At 37.9% G+C, this 20,161-nt stretch overlaps 1 protein-coding gene across 2 annotated transcripts in view; it reads left to right on the top strand.

Annotated features, from left to right (window-relative positions):
• Positions 1 to 16,402, top strand: part of LOC126419119 (protein transport protein Sec24A) — a 147,758-nt gene extending 131,356 nt beyond the window's left edge. For both annotated transcript variants that reach the window (XM_050086217.1, XM_050086218.1), the window contains exons 19-21: positions 3,690 to 3,887; positions 13,726 to 13,829; positions 14,921 to 16,402. In XM_050086217.1, coding sequence (XP_049942174.1) covers positions 3,690 to 3,887; positions 13,726 to 13,829; positions 14,921 to 15,032 — 414 coding nt within the window. In that variant the 3' untranslated portion in view covers positions 15,033 to 16,402. The remainder of the gene's footprint in view (positions 1 to 3,689; positions 3,888 to 13,725; positions 13,830 to 14,920) is intronic.
• Positions 16,403 to 20,161: the final 3,759 nt, after the last annotated feature.

Raw genomic sequence — 20,161 nt, 5'->3', positions numbered from 1 at the left:
ACGGTGTGTGGGATATGCTGAAACGCCAGATTCCGCCATGTTGCTCTGTACTCAATTTGGAAGTTGCTGTTATAGATTTGTGAGCCATTCTGCCTCGGGACAATGTTAGACATCTAAACAAATCTATGCCAGACTGTTGCGGCATGTATTGCAGTAAAAGGGGCCTAACGTGTTTCTGTTTTTGCACTGTATCTGTCTACTTGTACTCGCTGTATTTGTTTGTATGTCTTAATTTTGAGATCAATTATGTCTAGTAAATTTCATTTCTAACTAATGCTCCCTTCTTGGTGCACTATTTTCAGTGTTTCAGACTGTATACTAAATGGCACTTACAATGTGTCCAAAAAAGTTGCTGGTATAGTAAAAGATGTATGTAGTATTCGCTTCCAATTGTGTGCCATTTGAAAAGTTTTATTTGTTGATGAATGTTTCACGTGGAAGTTGAAGAATCAACTGAAATGGTAAAAGGCAGTATAAAACAATTACCTTCTTGCAGGCATAAGAAAGTATAACTGTGGTAATCATAGGAGAGAAATAAAGCTGTGAGGGTGGGCCTTGGTCATTCTTGGATGCTCAGCTGATAAGAGTAGCTGGCTGCCACAGGCCAAAGTCACAGATTTGAGTCCCAGTCAGACACACAGTTTGTTTTAAACTGACAGGATGTTTCTAACATAATACTTGTTCAAAGTTAATCTCTGTTATTGCACATACTAGTTTCATCATTTTATTTTGAAAGCTCCTGGTATCTTTAATTTGAACACCACATTAATCTGTTACCCTCAGCTGCTCCATATTGGTGGAGGGGATGGGGTATTCTAGCTGTGATGGGCAAGATATCAGACAACATACCCTGAAATGAGAACCATTCTGTCTGATATTGTGACTGCCACACACAGAATAGCTTTCTGTCACCCCCCCCCCCCACCCCCCCCCAAATCTCTGCAATGTCCTGGTCAGACCTTGTGCTCCTTCTACACCTATTTATCTACCAGTGGTCTGACTGTCCCCACTGTAATACTTGTCGTATACACTCTTTCACCATCTATACCAGCCCTGTAGTGAACAGTACATATGCTATCAAAGGGAGACCCACCTGTGAAATGATGCATTGTGTCCCAGCTGTAATGTAAACACTGCTTGGCCTTCTACACTGGTTTGGCTACCACGTAGTTATATGTTAGGAGAATGGGCATAGACAGAGGGTGTATATTGGCAGCACACAGTATCTTGTAGAGCGTGCTCTTCAGTATCAGTTTCTCAGAATTCCACAAGTGGGAACTGGTGTTACAAATAGCCTTGGCTCTCACCACCGACATGGCCTAAATTTATGTTAATTTCTTCGGTCATAGGATTTGTTTCAGTAACTGTTCCTTTTTCCACTCCTCTTTGGTTTTCTATATCTTTTATTTTCTGACCTCTCTTTTGTCTCCCCACCGCCCTCCTCTTTGCCTGTCTACCATGTATAATCCAGTTAGTTTTACACTCTTGTTAAGTCTGCCATGATGTTTTGTTGGTAATCTCTGTCTTGCGTATTAACCTATCCTTCCATGTTAGAGCTCTCATGTTTTCAAATCTCGTCCAGTGCAGTCCCCAGCAGGCAATCTTTCCTTCTCATCCTGTTCGACAAGTCTCCTTGTTCTTGTGTTCTGGGCAACTTTTCTGTAAATCTCCCCATTTCCTAAATCTCACCAGAGTTTTTCCTTCATCCCTCTTTGTTCACCTTCTACCCTTCTGCTGGGGGGAGGAGACACTGGCTCTGAAAATTTGCACATTTAGTTACTTTTACGTGTGTGTAGATTTTTTATGAATCCAGTTAAGATACACACGTAGAATTACCCAAATTAATCCCAACTCACCAGTTGTGTACTACCAATAAATGATAAAATTTTTAGGAACTAGTGCCTACATGTTATAGGAGTGTATGCTGACATGTATAGCCTAACATAATTATTATTTCCACTGAGTTAATAGTTTACACGAGTACTTTATTAAGCACTAATGGCCATTTCTGAACACGGCAGAAATAAATTACTCATTTAAACCAACAGCTCGGTGGAAATGAGATCATTCTTTGAATTCTGTAGGAGCTTTATTGCCCACACCGAAGAAGTTGGTCTATGTAGAGTAACCATAGGATGATCCATTCTATATCATAGGTTAAAAAAGAGATTAATGGAGAACATAGTTTAATTGCCCCTCTTTTGGCCAGACCAGAGGACCTCCATCTGCTGTGACAATGATATTGCAGATCAACAAATCTGTTCAAGCAAGCTGAAGGGATATTCAGTATTTTTGTCTTTTTGTGTGTCACCAAAAAGAATGGAGGAAGAAGTTGGATTCCAGATATCAGAAGTGCTTCACACCAGTGTGAACCAACAATGGCTGCACCCAAATGCTTTTGATGGTTCCCCATTATTCAAACTGCTGGCAGTAAGACTCATACACAGCTGAGTGTAACTTCAAGACTCAGAAAACTCGGCAGCCACTCACATGCCAGCAGTATAATTTTTCATTAGTATTTAGCATGCAGCACAACTACTGCTCCAATCCTTAATAAGGAAAATATTTGGAAGTATCTTATTTGCTAAAATTTAGTTACATGTATAAACTACACTCTCTAGCAACATACTGACAGTGTATGAGATAATGAAGACAGTGCAATGCTTGAAACAAAACGCTCATTCAGTAAGTCTAATATACTTTTTGTGGATCATGGGCTAGTTAGCTCGCAACTCAGTGCTTCGAAGAAAAATTTAATGTCAACGTAAATGTAGTATTTTTGTGTCTTAGTTGTATAGATATTCACCTTTCACTACTATAATGATACGGGCCTCATAAGTGAAGCCACTGATGTTTTTCCACGTGATAAAATTAGTGCGCACACACATACAGGCCCGAGTGCCCACTAGACACCAAACTTTTGCTGCTCATACTGTTTCTTACTTTTCCACTAGCTCAGTTTAAGCACAGATGTTACCGTTGTTCATTCATGTCCTGTGCTACAAACTGTTTCTTGCATAAGGCTATACAGGTGGACCGAGGTACACTTACATTGTCAAAGCAGTACTTAAAACAACAATTCCACTTACTCACTTGTTGAGCTGAGATTGACTATGAATGCACTCTGCTGAAATTGCCTATTGATTTAAGTGAGGAACTGAACTGCTTGACTTTAGATTGAATTGGATGGACTTAGTTCCAGAAGTGTGACAGCCACCAAAGAAAGAAATGAATCTAAACATTTAGCTGTAATGACTCATAAATGAATTGCATTGGTTTTGTGGAGACCTATTAACATTGGGTGTAGGACATACCATTTATGAAGTATTTCAATCACATGTATTTCATTCCATAATAATTTCTAACTTCTGTTTCCAGTTCCTTTCCTGTCTGTTCTATTGCTAGGGTTTGCCCCATGAATTGCTATCAGTAAAGTACTCCATTGTTTAACCTTGGGGGGCGCAGATATTCCAGAAACTTATTAAAGCTAATATTCTTAACTATAAATATTTCATTGTTCATGAATTTACTACTTCCCTCATCACAATGACAATAAAAGTGTTATTTATATGAATATCACTGTTTGGAAATGTAGTTCTGAGGAATGTTTTACAGTGATGCAAATATTCTCATCACTTCTGTCACTTCATGCACAAAGGAAGTTACTTAGTTTTATTGTTTGTTTGTAGGGCATTCCACAGGAGAATGGTGAAATCATACCTCAACCTCCAAGACTACATCTCAGTGCAGAAAAATTGGATTTTAGAGGAGCATTCCTAATGGACACTGGTGATCATATGATTATATATGTTGGGCGCAATGTTGCTCCTGAATTTTGTATAAATGCTCTTGGTGTTCAAAGTTTTTCAATGATACCTGAAGACATGGTAAGTAAAGTACAGTTTTTTATTTATCATGATAAATATTTTCATATAAGAAAAGATAATTGGAAATAATCAAATGGAGAATTTAATTATTCAGACATTAAGAGTCTGGAAATTGATTTTTGTAGATTTAATTCTCTGGTATTCTCAGCTGCCAGCCTATCAGACAACATTTCAGGAGCATGCTGATGTTAACTTCAGTCAAAAACCATATAGATTCTTATCCATTGACAAAGCTTTATATAATGTTGCAGTTTATACCCATTTTTGACTACCTAATGTCTGCACATTCTTCCATGTCTGTTATGTTGTATCTCCCGGGGTACTTAATGTTTGTTGTCACCATGTTCTACAAACTGAGAGACTCTGGCTCCACTTTTAGTTAATTAAGTTAGTGCTTTAAACAGCAACAAATGTGTGGTTGTGAGGAAAGATATTTGCAGATACCTAGCCTCTGCACCTAGCAATACTAAGGTTATATTTTGGTTTCATGCTTGTGAAATACACTGCAAGAAGGTAACGACTGGTAGGGTGGAAGTAGAGATGATTGTGTGTCAGAAGGCAATCTCCTAGTTTGCTGCCGGCCAGGGTGGCTGAGTGGTTCTAGGCGCTACAGTCTGGAACCGCGCTACTGCTACCGTCGCAGGTTCGAATCCTGCCTCGGGCATGGATGTGTGTGATGTCCTTAGGTTAGTTAAGTTTAAGTAGTTCTAAGTTCTAGGGGACTGATGACCTCGGAAGTTAAGTCCCATAGTACTCAGAGCCATTTGAACCTAGTTTGCTCCCTGCAAGTTTTCCTCAGAAGGATGGTGGTGACCTATTGTTAGCGGTATTGATTTCCGTAAGTTATAATCAGTGTCACGACTCGCTGTTGACATCGCTGTCGGATTAGCACCTTAATCGGCTTTCAGCCCACTCAGTGTAGCTGACACCACATTCTCCATTCCTGGCTGGCTGCTGTTATGACAGTTCACCACCCGCAGTGGCTCCAGCACTGGCCGTACCGCGATGCTGCAGCAGTGAGTGAGTGAGTGAAGGCGATGCGTGTGTTGGGCTGACGCACACCAATTTTGGAGGTGCTATGTCCCTTGCCGCTCACTGCTGTTCTTGTTCACCAGTGTGATGATGGTTGCCATGTAGTGTGATACTCTTGGCCTGCTGTTCAGGTAGCCCTGGTCAGTCCACCAAACTATCAGGAATGCTGATGTCCTAACCCGGGATGATAGGGAAGACACCCTGACCTGCCCATCTGTGGCAATGGCAGGCTGTGGTGTACGCAACGAGTGATTATTGCAGAGTAGCCATCTCTTCCAGTAGCAGCTATCATTACTCAATAGTGTGCAGGAAATCTACAACAGACTTGTGCCAGACATCACTTTACTGTAATCAGGGAATCGAATGTGAACGTTATGTACAATCCATCTGACTGACTGCCTTATGGCCTAAAATGCTGGGATATTTATGGTGCAGAGTATTGGCTAATGTTTCCCCGACGTTACATAGGTCTTCCTATTATGCAGATATCACCGGTTCTCACTCTGCCATGCTTGTTTAATAAGTTTGAGAACTCGTTCATAAAAGCTCTTGGTATACGTTGTTGCACTAACAATGTTTTTTTCATTGCATAGCAAAGGTGATATGAGCTTGTCCAGCTGCTCTAACCTGGTACATTTCTGCTAAGGTCTGCTGTCTGGCTCGCCAGGAGGGTCAGTGTTATGTTTTTTCCTGATCCGCTCTAGTTGGTCAAATGTTGTTTTTTGCACCTGGGAAATGTTGACATTGCCGTAATGTAAGTGAGATAGTTTTCTTTGGGACTTAGAAAATTTTAACAGGTTGCTGCTTTGTACAAGGTTGGCATGCAACATACAACATAATCCCCTTCTCTAAAAAACTTGAATTGAATTTCTAGGAAAAACAAAAAAAATCTGAACCTTTAATATGAAATCTTGCTCCACTTAAAATATTCTTTACCAACTTAATCTATGTTAAAATTTCTGTTTTTCTTCATGGTACAAGCCGTTCCAGAGGAAACTTGTGTAGTTTTTAATTCTGCTTGTGTTGTTTTACATCTTAGGAAAAGGTATAAGATATAGTACTATGATTATACTACTGGCTGTTACACTGGTGGTAATCGTGTTCTGCTTTTGTTCACTGGGACATCTGTAAACATGTCTTAACATTTTATCAACAGCAATTTGCCTATTTTATGCATCAGTTAACTTCTCTGTGCCCTGTAGTACCACGGCATTTAATGTATAATAAAAGTGTATATACCCCGCGACAACTGGGAAATCTGGGAATTTTTTGATCTGGGGAAAAATCCGGGAAAATATGGGAATTTTTCATTGTTTTAGTTTTCAATTAAATTTTTGTAATTTCGACTGGCAAGCACTGATATTTTTAACAATTAATTTTACTTTAGCCAGCTGCTGCAGCAGTAAAACATAAACAAAAGAATAACACCAAAATAAAACTGTAGCTGCAAAGAAAATGTGGCATTCACAACAATGAAACACAGTGCACACACATGTATCTGCTGAAACAAAATGTGTCTGGGGTTTTAGAGTGAAAACTATGCATTACGTTGTAACTGCTGTTATCAGTGTGATGTTACAACTGTTGACATTTCTAAAGGACTCCATACACGAACGACAGATTGCAGCAATCCATTGCGTGGGCAGCCAATGGCTTTGTAGATTGCACATGTGTGGGCAGGTCGCAGCAATCAGTCACTGATCGATGGTAGCATGGAAACCCCTGGCATTCTGATGGATTGCATGTAATTCGTGCACCCAATATGGCTGCCTGGCTGGTTAGCAGCAGCGTGTGGCAATATGGCAGCGAGTCATTTCTCTGTTTATTAAGGATGATTGTGCAGATTTGTCGTTTCATTTTACCCACGTAAAGTAAGAATTTTATGTTAGAATTTATTTATCCGTGGACTGCAAGCTATTCTGAGAATGAAGAGGAAGCCAGAGTTGTCATTTATATTAACAAGTAATACAAATTACACCCTCCGATTTTGCAGTGATTAGCATTTTGAAGCTTGTGCTATAGTAATAGAATTAATGATAAGTTCATAGTCATGATTCATTGGACTCCCTCTTACGATTTTGAGTTATTTATGAATTAATTATACATATTGTTCAAGTTTTTAGGTTCTAAATAGAATGACATATCTACCTACAATAATGTTAAGAGGACATTTAAATTAAAATGTTCAGGGCAGATCTATTATATAGTTATACTCAAATCCTTTGTCATTTCATATAATCTAACTGTTCTTCATACAGTTTATAATATACTTACTGTAATTAGTAGTGCTGCTGTTGACAATCTATCTATAGACACACCGAGTAAATTATGTAAATACTTGCAGTTAAATTACGAGACAATGAATGAAAAGGAATTTAGCAGTAATAAACATAAAATGAATTGTATTGATACACAGGAAAGATGTTCACAACTTATTTGGCATCAGTGAGAAACGTAATATGTTAAAGTAACTTACAGTTCCGAAGAAAAGTGTTTTGGAGCAAATTTAATAAATTATAATTCTTATTTATTTTGAATATATGTTTTGCAAGTATTCCTGGGGATAAGATGATAAGTTGCAGCTGTTGCTAAACATAGCAGTTCATTTTCCATAGCAGAACACAGTGACATTCATAATACTGATAAAAATTGCTTGGCAAAATCACTTGTGTGTGGGGTGTCAAGGCAAATGTTGGGCATGGGGAATGTATGGAGAATTTCTTAAATAACATTCAGAACTTAACCCTTTGAGCACCAACCACATAGAAAAATTTCAGACCCAGGGGACCAACCATTTGTGCCATTATTTAAAATGTTACTAGCACATTTGTTTTTGTTGTATCTTAAAGGGGTGACACACATTAAGAGAGACCAATATTATCTGTGAAAGCTTAGCTTTTTGTGTCGATATACTGTATGTATATCAATTTAAACCAATAACTTTTTCCATGTGTGTGTTTGCACTACTTAACAGTGATATTGCTATTGGCTGACTGTATCAAATGTCCTATGCTGTGAATATCTGCTGGCATTGGCTAGTGAGATCATGTGACATGAGCTATGATAGGCTGACCAAGGCTATCTCAATTTTAGTTCCTTGGAAGCTACTGTGTTGTATTTTTGTGGAATTTGTATTTATACTTTCACAATATGAAAATGTGCAGAGTACATGTTACCACACATCGAAGAGCTTTCCAAAACACATTGTTTTTTTCTGGGTTTTGTGTCCTAAAGTGCCAAGAAGTTAACAGTGGTGTATAAAACCTTTGCCATTCAAAGGATTGGTAACTTTTACAGCTCCAAAGGAAAGTATGTTGTTATTTAACATGGAAAAAGTGTATTTTCACCTGGGAAATAAGTGTGTTAGTAACTGGGAAACCCGGGAAAAATCCTGGATTTGCTCCCCTCCTCTTCCCATATAATTTAGAAAGGAAATATTCTGAAGGGATTTTCTTGTCAATACGGTGTTGATTGTACCGTAGTAATTACCGTAATACATGTGATGGTTGTTCCTGTAGAAGTCTTGTTTTTGTAACAGTTTACCATTACCGGTTGCGGCTCGTACACGGAATAAATCCAATCATTTCTGATTCATAAAATGTGTTCATAACTTCATAACTACCTTCTTACACTCGGGTGCTGTCGGATTCCCCAGAAATAGGTGTACTTTACACAACCGGTTATCTTTTTGAACTACACATGCAGGATGAATAGTAATAATTTCAATAATACACTTACCAGGGTCTTCTACTGATAGCACTACATGCATTTCCCATTGTTTAGACACAAGTAATCCTTCATTAACCAAGAATTTAATCCATCTGCCAGTAAAACTCCATCCAACTGAATATGTTTGAATCATATAACATCCAAATTGTGACTTAAAGCTAGTTACTGGGAATTGCGTGATTGATTTTGTGTGAGAGATTGAGTGTGTGTGTGTGTGTGTGTGTGTGTGTGTGTGTGTGTGTGTGTGTGTAATGATGTGCTGCAGACCTGTACTGTAGGAAATTCCTTTACTGCTTGCAGTAAACCTTGCAAAAATCTTTTTGGTGACAACACCCCAGTGCTTAAATATTTAAGCGTAACATGGTGGACAGCTTCTTGAATTTTTTCCAGTTCTGGTCTTGGTGGACAGCTTCTTGAATTTTTTCCAGTTCTGTTCTAACATTACTATAACTGTTTGCTAGTTCTCTCATTAGCCTAGCTATCCCAACTTTGCTATCTAATGTTTTCGGATGATTCTATATTATACCTAAGTCCTTATTCGTGGTAATCATTCTATCATTAGGATATTGCTGTAATTTAGTTGTTATTTTACATATCATTTTGGTTACATTTAACAATCCTTACTTTCAACTTGTAATTTATGATGAGTGCCAAACCACTGTTGTTTCTGTACCTCTTACTACTTCTTGCACTTGATCTATTGCGCTTGACCTATTGCACTATTCAAACTTGAAATATCGTCAACTGCTGTGCCAAACACAGTTTTTAGCTGTTTATCACCCACATTCAGCCATCCTCTCTTCCGCTGTACTAGAGAATATGGGATTGTACCATTTACTTGCTGCAGCTGCTCTCTATCCCCTATTATACTGCCATGTTTTGCTTCCTGTAGCACTTGTAAGAACATATCTTGCAACCTTTTTCACTACATTCCTTACCTCCCAGATGTCGAAAGTCAGTCTCAATGACCAACTGTATTTCGTGAGGACTACATCCAGCTGCTGTGGAACAAAACCCCATCCAGCAAAGGCTGGTTGACAATTTCTTCTGCTCTGAAGATGAGCAACATTGTAACACTCACTAAACTCCATCTAAGCATCATCCTCACAATCACCCACAGAAAATATTTTACATATACTACTTCTCTCCTTTAAAAAAATGGGAATACAACAAAAAATACTTACATTCCTAAGTACATTACATGGATCAGTGAATACAAAGAAAAAATCCTACCATTACTTATGTATTTTTACATTTCAGACTATGTTTGCCTTTGTCCCAGCCCTGTACAGCCTATTCTGTGATATTTATTTACTCTTTTGCTTCTTAATTCTAGTACTTGGCATTTTGCCTGGTACTTGAGGAAAGGAATCTGTATCCCCACAAAAAGGTTTAATATTACAGATATGAACTACTGAAGTTCATCCTGGTAATCATAACTTTCTTGTTGGCCCGTTTTTATCTTTTGCCAGACACTCTTTAGTTTTTGCAAATACCTTGATGTGTTCACCTTCTTTCTTGTAAGCTGATAACCCTTTTCCTGTATGAGTTTTTGAATTGTAGGCAATAACTACAAAATCTAAATATTTGTCCCAGTCTAGGCGTTCAGAATTCACATAATGGCTTAGCATCTTTGATGTAGTCCTATGAACTCTTTCCATACCATATTGAATGTGGGTGGAGTGCACTCGTACATAATTTCTTAACTTTCAGTAACCGGCACAACTGCTTAATGACATCAGACATGAAATTTGCCCCTTATTCTGTAATAATCATTCGAAGTACCCCAAATTTCAGCATCCAATGATTTACCATAGCGTGAACTACTGTGCTCACTTTCTGATCTGGTATTGCTACCATTATTAAATACGTTGAGAAATGATCAATAATTGTTAATACATACGTGTTACCTCATTGACTGATGTGAAGCAGCCCCAAAGTATTGGCTTGTATCATTTGAGATGCTGAGTCGGACTCTAGTAGTCTTTGTAATTGTATCTGTTGGTGACATAAATCGGCACATTGTGCACATGGAATACTGTTCTTGACATACTGCTGAACATCAGCGCGTTGTATCCTCCACCAGAACCTTTCTGGTACTCTTCTATCCATTATTCTCTCACTCCTATGGTCCAATAACATATAATCATTTACTTGCCGTAATACTTCCGTCCGCAAAGCTGCTTAAAGTATCACAAGTGGTCCACACTTGGTTGTACGCAATATCCCATCTTATATGACACTGTGGCTATTTGTGATACACCTGGCACTCTTACTGATTTTATTTAGATCTTTAACATCAAACCCAGAGACTTGCAGTGACCCAGTCTTCCTACTAACTGTGTCAGCATTTATGTGTTTAACAGATGGTTTGAGGATTACATCATACTGAAATTCATTTAGATTCAAAGGATCTTACAGCCCTAGTAGCTGTTTTAAAGCTGCATGATCAGTAATCGTTGTGAACTTAAATCCTTACGGATACCATCTGAAATAAGAAATACTACGTATTTGTCCCAACATTTCCTTTACAGTGGTAGAATAATTTTGCTCAGCCTTATTAAGCTGATGAAATGCATATGTGGTGGGGTATTCTCTCCTGTCAAGAATAACTTGTGAAACTGACAGTCGGTAGTGTTTACACCCGTCAGCACTTGCATTCTTTGGAATCAGAATTACTATATTGTACTCAAAGTCTACAGATATTTTGCCTGTGTCATATATCTTACCTACGAGGTGGAGTAATTTTGTCATGTCAGGCTCTTCCGAGTATCACAATAAAGTTACATAGTTGTTTGTTTGTTTGTAGGGGCTCATCAGCAATAATAGTACACATTCACACTGCCACAGTACCGTGGTGTGCTGCCACAACAAAATGGTGCTGCCCATTGATAAGATGGAGACGGGTAGCACCATTTTGTCCTGGCTCCTCTAGTGGCATGCTGTGGTAGTGTTGCACAGCAATGTCAGTGTGTACAGCAAACAAACAGAAAACTGAACAAATGGTCCTCAGGGGAGATGTTGGATGTTATCGTGAAGTTACCACAATATTTCTTTGATGCAACTGATCAACACCATGTGCGACAAACATGTTCGTCTCATCAGAGAGTGTTGGTCAGTTGCGCTGATGAAATATTGTGGGGCTTTAGGAATGATGTCAAACATCTCAACCGAAAACCATTTGTATGACTAGTCTGTCGGAAAAGCCTCGAGCAACAGACACGAAAAGTTAATTGTGTAACTTTACTTTTCTGGTGGATTGTTTAAAACTTAGTTTGCTCTATGTATTTCCTCAATTATCTTAAAATATAGGTAATTATTGGAAACAGTTACTCGGATGCAAATTAATACTGTAGAACATTCACAGTTTTCTGCTTTCCATTTGTAATAAGTTGAATAACTCTCCTTTTTCCTATTTAACTAAAATGGCAAAAACAGTGTTGGATTTCTATTGAAGAAATTGGGTAAATCGGCTACTTGTTAAATCCTCCTAAAATGTGGAAGTGATACATCAATCCCCACGTAGCACGCATGCTGCTCAACCAGAGCAGTGTGTTCAATTGTTTCTTTTCTGACTCCAACTTGAGGGGCCTAGCCATATACGAATAATATTTGGATAAGCTGAAAATGTAAGGGTATATTAGAGACATTTAGTGAATTGCACAGAACTTATTATGGACATTTTGAAATAGTTTTGTGAATAACCTTGAAGACGTACTGCAAAGCCAGTTAGCAGTCCCTTAATCAAATAGTAGAGGCTTTGATTAATTGAAAGGTGGGTGGGTGGGAGTAGGAGGTGGGTGGGAGAATTAGGAAAGTGTGTCTGATGACTAGAAATTAGATGCAGTAGATGCATGATGTGTAATGGGTAGGCAGCAGATGCACAAGATAGGAAACGAACATACGGACACTGGCACCATTGAATTAGTGTAGTGCACAAAGACAATGGATGTGGAGGAGTGAATTGAGAAGGAGGAGGCAGAACAGAACAGAGGAAAGGAAAAATTCGTGGTAGAGCGTGTATTTCTAGGTTGAGTGAATTGAGGACCGAGGACAAGGGTAGGAATGGGAGCAGATCAGGGACTAGCAGAGATTGAGGCCAGAAGGATTGCAGTATTGAATGATGTGTTGCAAGGGATAACTCACATCTGTGTAATTTCAAGAAGCTGGTGTTGTGTGTGTGGGGGGGAGGGAGGGGGGGGGGCGCCTTGAGTATCAAGATGGTGTAGGTTGTGAAGCAGCCATTGAAGTCATCATGTTGTGCTCGGCACTATGTTCCACCACTGGATGGTTAACTCTACTCTCCACCACAGTTTGGTGGTGGCCATGGATTCAGGACGACAGTTGACAGGTGGTCAGGCACATACAAAATACTTTGCAGAAATTGCAGCAGAGCTAGTACATGGCACGGCTACTTTCAGAGGTGGCCCCACCTGTAGTGGGATAGGATAAGCATGTGACAGGACTGGATTGAGATGTGCTTGGGTGGCGATACCAGACAAATACTGTACATTGATCTTTGTGGCATAAAAATGGACCTCGATATTGCATAGATCTGGTGGATGGTCAATACCACTTTGGGAAGGGCAGTTAGGTTGTTCCTCGTTTCTGGTCACAGTGATAAATAGCCAAAGCTTCACACACTCATAAAAGCAGTTTTTTTCCCCAATGCATTACTGAAACATTGTTATTGATAAGTGAGATAGCTACAAAAGAAATTCTTATGCCTACTATTCTAACTACTACTATGTAATTTACCCTGAGAGTTGTTCCCTGAATGCTTCACTACAGAGCACTGCTTTTAACATAATTTTGTGATACAACCATTGGGTTCAGGTGGGTATAACACTTGAATTAACTAATGGGCTAATGAATACAACAATGGAAATGAGGAACTTACTTGTTGTGATATGTGTGTCTGTAATAGTGCAGGTAGTGTAAAAAATAAAGACCTGTGTTTTAAAGTTTCACTTTGTTAACATTTGTTTTACAGATAAACTCACAATTTTTATTTTCTGAATGGCCATAATAATAATATATTTGCATTATTTTCATTGTTATTGTTTTAATGTTACAGTATGAACTACCAGAGCTTGAAACGATAGAATCTGGAAGGCTACGTAGATTTATTAACCATCTTCAGTCGGAGAAGCCGGTACCTGCAACTTTAGAAGTTATAAGGTAATAAAGTGAGGAAATCATGTTACATATGTTTTGTCATGTGAAATATGTTGTACTTCTGAGTCTCTGCTCCAAGTAGTAAAGCTGGCTGTTTGAGATCTGGTCCATTATATAGAGTTGGGTTCTTTTCAGCCTATGTGTAGGCTAGCTGGTAATGTGGTAATTGGGAGAGGGGTTCCCAATTGGTAATTAGTTAAAGGTTTTTTAATAGCTTGGGGATTGGAATTATTTGGTCAGTGTTATCCATTGTCCCAGGTGGAAACAAAGTGAGTGAGTGTGTGTGTGTGTGTGTGTGTTTGTGTGTGTGTGTGTGTGTGTGTGTGTGTGTGTGTGTGGAGGGGAGGGGGGGGGGGAGAGAGAGAGAGAGAGAGAGAGAGAGAGAGAGAGAGAGAGAGAGAGAGAGAGAGATTGCAAGAGGGGTGAATGTGGAAGGGGGTGGGGATTATTTTGATCTGTAATGATTTCTGAAAGAATTAAGGAAGCATCATGTCAGCATTGGTTGAGATCATGAAGGTGTCTTCAATAAATTTGTACAACATAATAAAATTTGGATTTTGATGGATAGGAAAGATTGTTGTAGATATACTATGACTATTGTAGCACAGGAGTGCCCATGACTGTGCTGCCGGCGTATAGGTTTTCTGTCCTTTAAATGAGAAGCAATTGCCTATAACTTGAGTTTGATGGATGTTTGGGAAAACATGAACATGTTGGAAGGTGTTATTAGTAGACATGTGGATCATAAAGTGACCATGCACAGAAACAACGGAGAAATTTTAGGGAAAGTTATTCGGGTTTTAGATGTGGATATCTGGGATATGTTTAAGAGGCTGAAAATGTTGGTCTGCAAGAACAGTGGTAAAATCAGAGCCATCCAGTGAACCATATTGTGATCTTCAAGGTAATTGTGTTTTGCATACCAGAGCAGAACATTCATTTCTGAGAGGAAGTAGATAAAAGACCCATGTCCTTCTCCACACATCCCACACATTTTCCCCTTTCTGCTACTACTTTAAAAGTCTTTCGTCACCAGTCTAGATTTAGTAGTATTTTCTTACACAGTTAATATTTTGTCATGTTGTGTGTTACAGAGACGACAGCCCTCGCCGTGGGAAGTTTCTAGAACGACTCATAGAGGACCGTACAGAATCGGCGTTATCTTACTACGAGTTCCTGCAACACCTGAAGTCAAACATAAAGTGATCCTATACAGAACACAGCACATTCACAACATTAAACAGCTGACACTTGTTAGCAAGGCTCTAAACATCAGATTTATGCATTGTGTATAATGTGTTGTGCATTAAAGTTTTTGAGTTCATGGACAATTACTCGTGCTGCGCACTCGTTCGGATACAGATGAAACATGATTACAGTATAGGAATTTGCTGCAGTTTCTTTAAGTTGTGGGCCATCTTGGCTTTTTCTGTTGTTTGTGCTCTATTAAACCACTTGATAGCAAAGTGCACATACAGTGACAACATTTTTGCCATTCTGTTTCTTCATATCTGATAGTTAAAAAAGTGAATATTCTTGAGCTGTTCTTGGCTCAGTGAAGATATCATCAGCTAACTAGGGAACATTTCAGAAGCAAATGGAAAAAAATTCTTCAGCTTTAAAAACTTAAATGACTATGGTGTTGTGATGCCTGAGATTCTCTTTTGCCCAAAGAGTTTATGTAGTCTGATTCTTGTTTTTTCTGAGTGAAGGAAAAGACTATAGTGTACAATGTGGTGAATATTTATGAATGTGTTTGTCTGTAAAGAATGATACTTTTAGGGCAGGGACAGACTTTGTTTAACTGTAGAATATATATATATAATTTTGTTAAATGTAGATGTTTTTGCTGTTTGTACTTTGTTAAATAATTGTTGTGTAAATGGTAGAAATGAAAATGGATAGAAAGTTTCATGTCAAATCTGGAAGCAGTGTCCGGTTAATCTCCCAGTTCGTATGTCCCATATTTCTTTGGAGCTCATACATCTTAACAGAGGATATAGTTTTTAAAGGAAGAAAAGATCAATTTTTTTATTCTAGTCACATATAGACTAATTTACTACCTTTTATTGGTGTGAAGTCCTGTGTGTCCACTTGCTGCAAACCTTTTACAATATACTGTGTTGAAATTTTTTTAATGCATTGTACAGTGGCATTTTTTGAATCACTCTGGGTTGTATTATCTGTATTGAATACCGTGGTAGACTGTTTTGGGTCCAGAATTTTATCACCTCTTCAAAAGATTGTGTTTGTTATATAATTCCTCACAAAAGATTTTCATTTTTTGCATGGTTGGGATGTTTTTTAGTTATTCTTTCATGTTTGACATGTTTTAAGAAGAGTTTGAATGTAATATATTGTGATTATTATAAAATTTGTATCAGATATTGTACTACAAAACTGAACTGGTCAGAAGCTTTTTTATATTCTACTTATGGTTCACTATCAGGGGAGTAATGTAATGACCAGAGTTATATAAAACTGTTGATCTGTGGATTTTGTTACTGGATTGTCCACATGCCATTACAAAATCAAAAATTGGCTATAATAAATTAAATTATCACTTATTCTTTAAACACGAATTATCAGTTACTGATTTTAAATAATGAACAGGAACATCATTTAATTTAGTTATGTGGACTATGAGGACGAAGAAAAGCTGGGAACAGTATATTTGGAAAGAGTGACGTACTGTGTGTGATAGTTCTAGGAAGGTCTGTTATATTTTTCACTTGATAGGAATGTTGTGTTCTCTGCACTTCACTTACAACAAAATGAAGATCTGCAACGAGAGAAATGTGAAGTGGTAACATGAAGGTCTGTAGAAGGTGTTGTGTGAAGAGTGTGTGCTGTGGTTAGTAGATGCTCCAACTTTTGAAATTTTGAAAGTGTTAGTAACATGTCATTGCACGTAGGTAAGACATACCTTCAATAGTATTATGAAGCCTTTGTCTCATCTTACTTCAATTATGGATACTTACTGTTTGGATTTGTTAGTCCTTCATATTTAAAGTTGTTGTATGCAGTCCACCATAAGGAATTCGGCCTTTCAGTTATCATCTTTGTGTTGAGTCTAAAAGTCACCAGTTGCCATTAGTTGGTGGTTCCTTACTTCGTTGCAGGTGTATGAAATGTATTCATTATGCACCAGTATGGCATACTGCTGGTCACTCAAACATGATATGACAAAAAACACATTATTATTATTATTATTATTATTATTATTATTATTATTATTATTTGACAAGTCTGGCTTGTCACGCTGCCGTCTGGCCCTTGCGTCCTTTGATAGTTACAGAACCCATACAAGTCAGTGTAGTACGGTTATGCACTTCAGCACATGTTACAAATACATGGCTTTCTGCCGTGCTGTTTTTCCCTGTGTGTGTTGTCTGTTTTGTGATACAGTAGTCTAAAATTTTCATTGATCAGTTGTGAAATGATTTCTTGATAGTATTAGCTTTGTGAATAAGTGGCATTTAAAATCCTTTAATTTGAATTTTGAATAGTAGTTGATAAATTTAGTTATGATTCAGACATTAACAGCAGTTTTTATCCTAAATTGTATGAGACAAAGTTTCTGGTGATGAAAATAGAGCGCAAAGTTCAACAAGTAGTGTTGATGCACCATGACCAACAAAATTGGCTGCAAACATATCACAAAAGAACATTAGTACAAATCAGATACACCTTCTGATTCAGCACCACATATTCCAAAAAATGTAGACTTTGTTCCATAAAATTACTGTGATGCACATGCGTGTCGCAAAACTGACAAGAATACACTGAAGCTACAGACTGTGATGCAAATCTTATGTCGCTTTGGTTATTTTGACGTTGCAAATAATAAAACAAGATTTGATACAGTTGCACTAGAGCAAGAGCAGCTGTATTCGAGCATCAATCATTTTGTGAAACAACAGTCAGTGAAAGGACAGCATTGATTTCATGGTTTACACAATTCACAGACAGCACAAAATGATGAATTGAAGAAAATCAAACCAACGGGATCTCTGTTTACTCAAAATTTTTGAAGATTTCTTTGCCAAGCCAGGCTATTGTACTACTGAATATCTAAAGGAATTTAGAGGGAAGAATCCATTAAAATGTTGTATAGTGTTCATCAGAGGAAAACAGTGAAAAAGTGTCACTGTATTTACCAGAAACTTTCAAACTGTACCACACCAAAACAAATTTCAGAACCTACATAGTAACACAAAGTTTCTAAAATACACATTCCAGATGCTTAGTCTTCTATATAAATAAAAATGTAAGCATGTTTGTGTTCAGAATCTTAAATCTCCGAAAGATATTCACCAATTATTTCCAAATTTTGATGCAACATAGCATTTTTTTAATACAAATTTTTAAAATATGCATAATACAGGGTGTCCCACACAAACCTCCCTGATTTCAAAGGCCCAGGAAAAAAAACACAGTAGATACAACAGTGAAAAATGCACCACATTGTAGAGCATCTCAAAGAATTTATTTATTTATCATCAATACTCCTCTACATGTGAACTATTTGTAGCACGAAGAATATGGAGTCTATATTCAATTTCTTGCCAAGTTCTTCGTAACATTTCCTCTGTTATTGTTGCAATCGCATTAGTGTTATGTTGTCACAGTGTAGGAATATCATCCACTTTGGTCGCACACACGTGGTCCTTCACGAATCTCCACATGAAGAAATCAAGCAATGTAATTTCGGGTGAACGTGGTGGCGAGGCAATGGGTCTGAACCAACGATTGGGAAATTTCCTATCCAGGAACTTGCGAACAGCTGTTGACCAATGGGGCAGAGCTCCATCTTGTTGAAAAATGATGTTGGGTTGCAAGTCTTGTATCTGCTCCAACATGTCCAGATACACTGATCCATTCACTGTTTGTTCCACAAAGAAGAACGGTCCAACAATGCTGGCCAATGTACTCCAGGTTTTTGCACATATGTGATCGCTGTAAGCTTGTTGACACCAGTGCCTACCAATTTGAATTATATATTACAGCACTGAAGATGGTCACTAAGTGACCGAAAATCGATTTTGCGTTTAATAAAACAAAAAAATACGACCAATGCTGTCTCTCTTTCCAAGTATACCCATTATATGGTCGTGGTGCACAGGACACTCCATGGAGTCGCCAATCAATACATCTATCTGTTTATCTGAATCTTTAACATAATACTTGAACATAGCTGCCCAAGTACCAGGCTCGCCTTTCCTTCCTCTTCGTCTTTTTATGGCAATACTTTCAGTTTGTCACTGTAAGAACATATCTTGTTCGTTCTTAGTGTCAAAGTCTTTCACGTAATTAACTGCTTCTAACAATGCATTTTCAGAAATCAAGTTGAGACATTGTTTCCTGCATCTGAAATATATGATAATTTTTTTATAAACAAGAGTCCACATTACTAGTAATTACCAGTCTCAGTATGCTACAATGATGTTTACAAGAGTATTGCGTACAACAGTATTGTGAAACAAAATTAAATCCAAATTGCTTACCCACAAGTGGGTCCTGTTTGCCTAGCTGAAACTAACTTACCCACACGATTTACGTGCCCCAAACCTTTAACCTTAGCATGCCTTATTGTAGCTGTCTTGTATTCTGCAGCCCTTTTCATTCCTTTCCTCCTTTTTTGGTCATCATTTTCTTCATTTTCAACACCACCAATACAAAAAGAACTGCTGTTAGATGCCATTTTCGTTTTCAACTAACATAACGCAGGCCTACCATACAAACAAAAATAATATAGACATTTTACCATCTTAAAGTTGTATATGAACCTGTTAACAACTATCATTACCTGACAAGCAAAACAACTTAAGTCCTGGACTATGACTGTTTTGCCGGTAAACATGAATGTTCTGCTACTGTAAATAATGTACAGAAGTTAGGGACTAAAGTCTCTTTGGTATTAAGCGATGCGTGTTGAGTATTGGAACGTTGCTGTGCCCATAACTCAAAACTATGAAAATGTCACTTTGCAAATGCACGATTCATTTAATGTCTGTATGCATTTTAAGTAAGAAGGCATGTGGGAGGCTTCTCTTTTGCATAAATTTCCATTTACTGTGTTTACATGTTAGGTTAAGCTTCTGCCAAGTTTCATATATTAGTAAATTATAGGTACGTTAGAATATGTTTTCTTTTTTTAAAGATACTCCATTTTGTAAAAATTAGTGTTTCAAGTACAGGGTGTTTCACACTTCATGTTACACTTCTGGAGGTTGTAGAGGGGACTTAGTAGGTCAAGGAATCCATTTCCAGAAACGGTTTGTTCCCATGTTACAAGGAAATCAAGATTTACAGATTTCACTCCTATTTACTTT

The sequence above is a fragment of the Schistocerca serialis genome, chromosome 9, assembly GCF_023864345.2.
Source record: "Schistocerca serialis cubense isolate TAMUIC-IGC-003099 chromosome 9, iqSchSeri2.2, whole genome shotgun sequence".
Classification (NCBI taxonomy): Eukaryota; Metazoa; Arthropoda; class Insecta; order Orthoptera; family Acrididae; genus Schistocerca; species Schistocerca serialis.
This window is presented reverse-complemented; position numbering and strand designations above follow the sequence as displayed.